The sequence below is a fragment of the Panthera leo genome, chromosome B2, assembly GCF_018350215.1.
Source record: "Panthera leo isolate Ple1 chromosome B2, P.leo_Ple1_pat1.1, whole genome shotgun sequence".
Classification (NCBI taxonomy): Eukaryota; Metazoa; Chordata; class Mammalia; order Carnivora; family Felidae; genus Panthera; species Panthera leo.
This window is the reverse complement of record NC_056683.1, coordinates 109414308-109416684: the sequence shown is the minus strand read 5'-3', so window position 1 is coordinate 109416684 and position 2377 is coordinate 109414308. Positions and strand designations below refer to the sequence as shown.

General features: G+C 36.8%; 1 protein-coding gene across 1 annotated transcript; it reads left to right on the top strand.

Moving 5' to 3' along the window:
* Window positions 1-414: 414 nt before the first annotated feature.
* Window positions 415-636, top strand: LOC122219157 (60S ribosomal protein L39-like). The gene has a single exon (XM_042937395.1). It carries the CDS (start codon window positions 426-428, stop codon window positions 579-581), a length of 156 nt encoding a protein of 51 aa, XP_042793329.1. The 5' UTR covers window positions 415-425; the 3' UTR covers window positions 582-636.
* Window positions 637-2377: the final 1741 nt, after the last annotated feature.

Here is a 2377-nt window from a genome sequence, read left to right as displayed (position 1 = left end):
TAAAAAGACAAATACCAAATTATTTCACATATGAGTGGAGTCTAGAAAAAAAGAATAAACAAAAAGCAGAATCAGATCTGTAAATATAGGAACAAACTGTGGTTGCCAGAAGGAAGAGGAGTAGCATGTTGGGCAAAACAAGTAAGGGAGAGGGAGATACAGGCTTTCAGTTATGGAATGAATAAGTCATGGAAATAAAAGGCACGGTATAAGGAATCCAGTCAGTGATACTGTTAATAGCAGTGTAAGGTGGCAGATGTAGCTACACTTGAGGTGAACAAAGCATAATGTGCAAACCTGACAAATCACTAAGTCGATCATTGAAACTGCAATATTGTGTGTTAACTATACTCAAATAAATAAATAAAAGTTCAGTCTTTGCTCTTCTCTGCCATCGTGGTGTGTGTGGCTGACCGTTTCTCGCCATGTCTTCTCACAAGTCTTTCAGGATCAAGCGATTCCTGGCCAAGAAACAAAAGCAGAATCATCCCATTACCCGGTGGATTCAGATGAAAACTGGTAATAAAATCCGATACAACTCCAAGAGGCGGCTTTGGAGAAGAACGAAGCTGGGTCTGTAAGGGATCGAACATGAGATGGCACACATTTATGCTGCCTGAAAGTCATGTGTTTCTACACCATCACATCCTTACTGCCTGACCAGTAGATCTGTTCTATCAGGAAATTGACTTTTCTTGGTTATGATGTTTCTGCACCTATAGGTTGGTTCAGTAATAAACATGTGAGACCTCTTGGTTGAGGGAAAAAAAAGGTCAAACGTGCCATTGGCAATTTAAAAGTTAAAAACATTATTTACAGGGGCGCCTGGGTGGCTCAGTTGGTTAAGCCTCTGACTTCAGCTCAGGTCATGATCTCGCAGGTTTGTGAGTTTGAGCCCCGCGTTGGGCTCTGTGCTGACAGCTCAGAGCCTGGAGCCTGCTTTGGACTCTGTGTCTCCCTCTCTCTCTCTCTACCCCTCCCCCACTTTCTCTCTGTCTCTCTGTCACTCTTAAAAATAACTGAACATTATAAAATTTACTTATTTATTTATTTATTTATTTATTTATTTTTAATTTTTTAAATGAAATTTATTGTCAAGTTGGTTTCCGTACAACACCCAGTGTTCATCCCAACAGGTGCCCTCCTCAATGCTCATCACCCACTTTCCCCTCCCTCCCACCCCCATCGACCCTCAGTTTATTTTCAGTTTTTAAGAGTCTCTTATGATTTTGCTCCCTCCCTCTCTAACTTTTTTTTTCCTTCCCCTCCCCCCATGGTCTTCTGTTAAGTTTCTCAGGATCCACATAAGAGTGAAAACATATGGTATCTGTCTTTCTCTGTATGACTTATTTCACTTAGCATAACACTCTCCAGTTCCATCCATGTTGCTACAAAAGGCCATATTTCATTCTTTCTCATTGCCAAGTAGTATTCCATTGTGTTTATAAACCACAGTTTCTTTATCCATTCATCAGTTGATGGAGCACTGCTAGGAAAATTTTTTTAAATAAATTAAAAAAACACTATTTACAAACTATTTAAAAATAAATAATAATGAATGTGACCAAACTGATTCTCAGTTGAAGTTTTATAACTGTAAATGCTCAAAGGAAAGAATGTAATCAATTAGAAAAATAACAAATATATGCAATAGTAAATTAAAAATAAAATAGTTGTCAATAAATAAGCATTCATCAGAAAAATTAGGCATACTCAATAACCAACAAGGTGTGCTTTCAAAAAAATCAATGAAATGGAAAAGAGGGATCATTTTTGGAAGTCTATTTAATCAAAGAAAGGATACTGTAGAAATTGACATAAATGAGAATATCATAGTAGAATAGATGTGTATTGAAAGTATCATCTGACTCCGTGCTGCCTATAATCAAAAGCTAGATGGAGAGAAAATATAAGAAACAAATGATTTAATATAAACGAGTCAAGTCTTTTAAATTAAAAAAATTAAATTGGTTTCTTTTTCTCAGCATCTTCTGATAGCAAATGATTCCAAAATTAAGAAATGGCTTCTGGTCAAAAATCATATTCAAGCCCAACACAAAGCCCTTGTGAAGACCTCAAAAATCTTTGCGATATTATCTCATAGATCCCTTCAAATACTCAAAAGATCCTATAAGTGTCTTAAGGACACAGTTTGAACACCCTTTCTGGTAAACATTAGGGCTTCTGAGAGTGTTAGGGGTGGTGTTCCTCCTGCAGGCTCACAGAGATCACAGGATGAAATTATTTACTTCAAGGAGATTTGTGAGTGGTATAATGGAGTGCATTACAAACTGACACAAAAAAGCCTATGATTTTTTTTTTTTTAAGAATTATACCAGCTTAGACTGAAAGGAACAGGGACAATACAAAAGGGAAG

Bases quoted from the DNA above. Each gene is read 5' to 3' on its own strand.
- LOC122219157 (XM_042937395.1), top strand. From the start codon at position 426: ATGTCTTCTCACAAGTCTTTCAGGATCAAGCGATTCCTGGCCAAGAAA.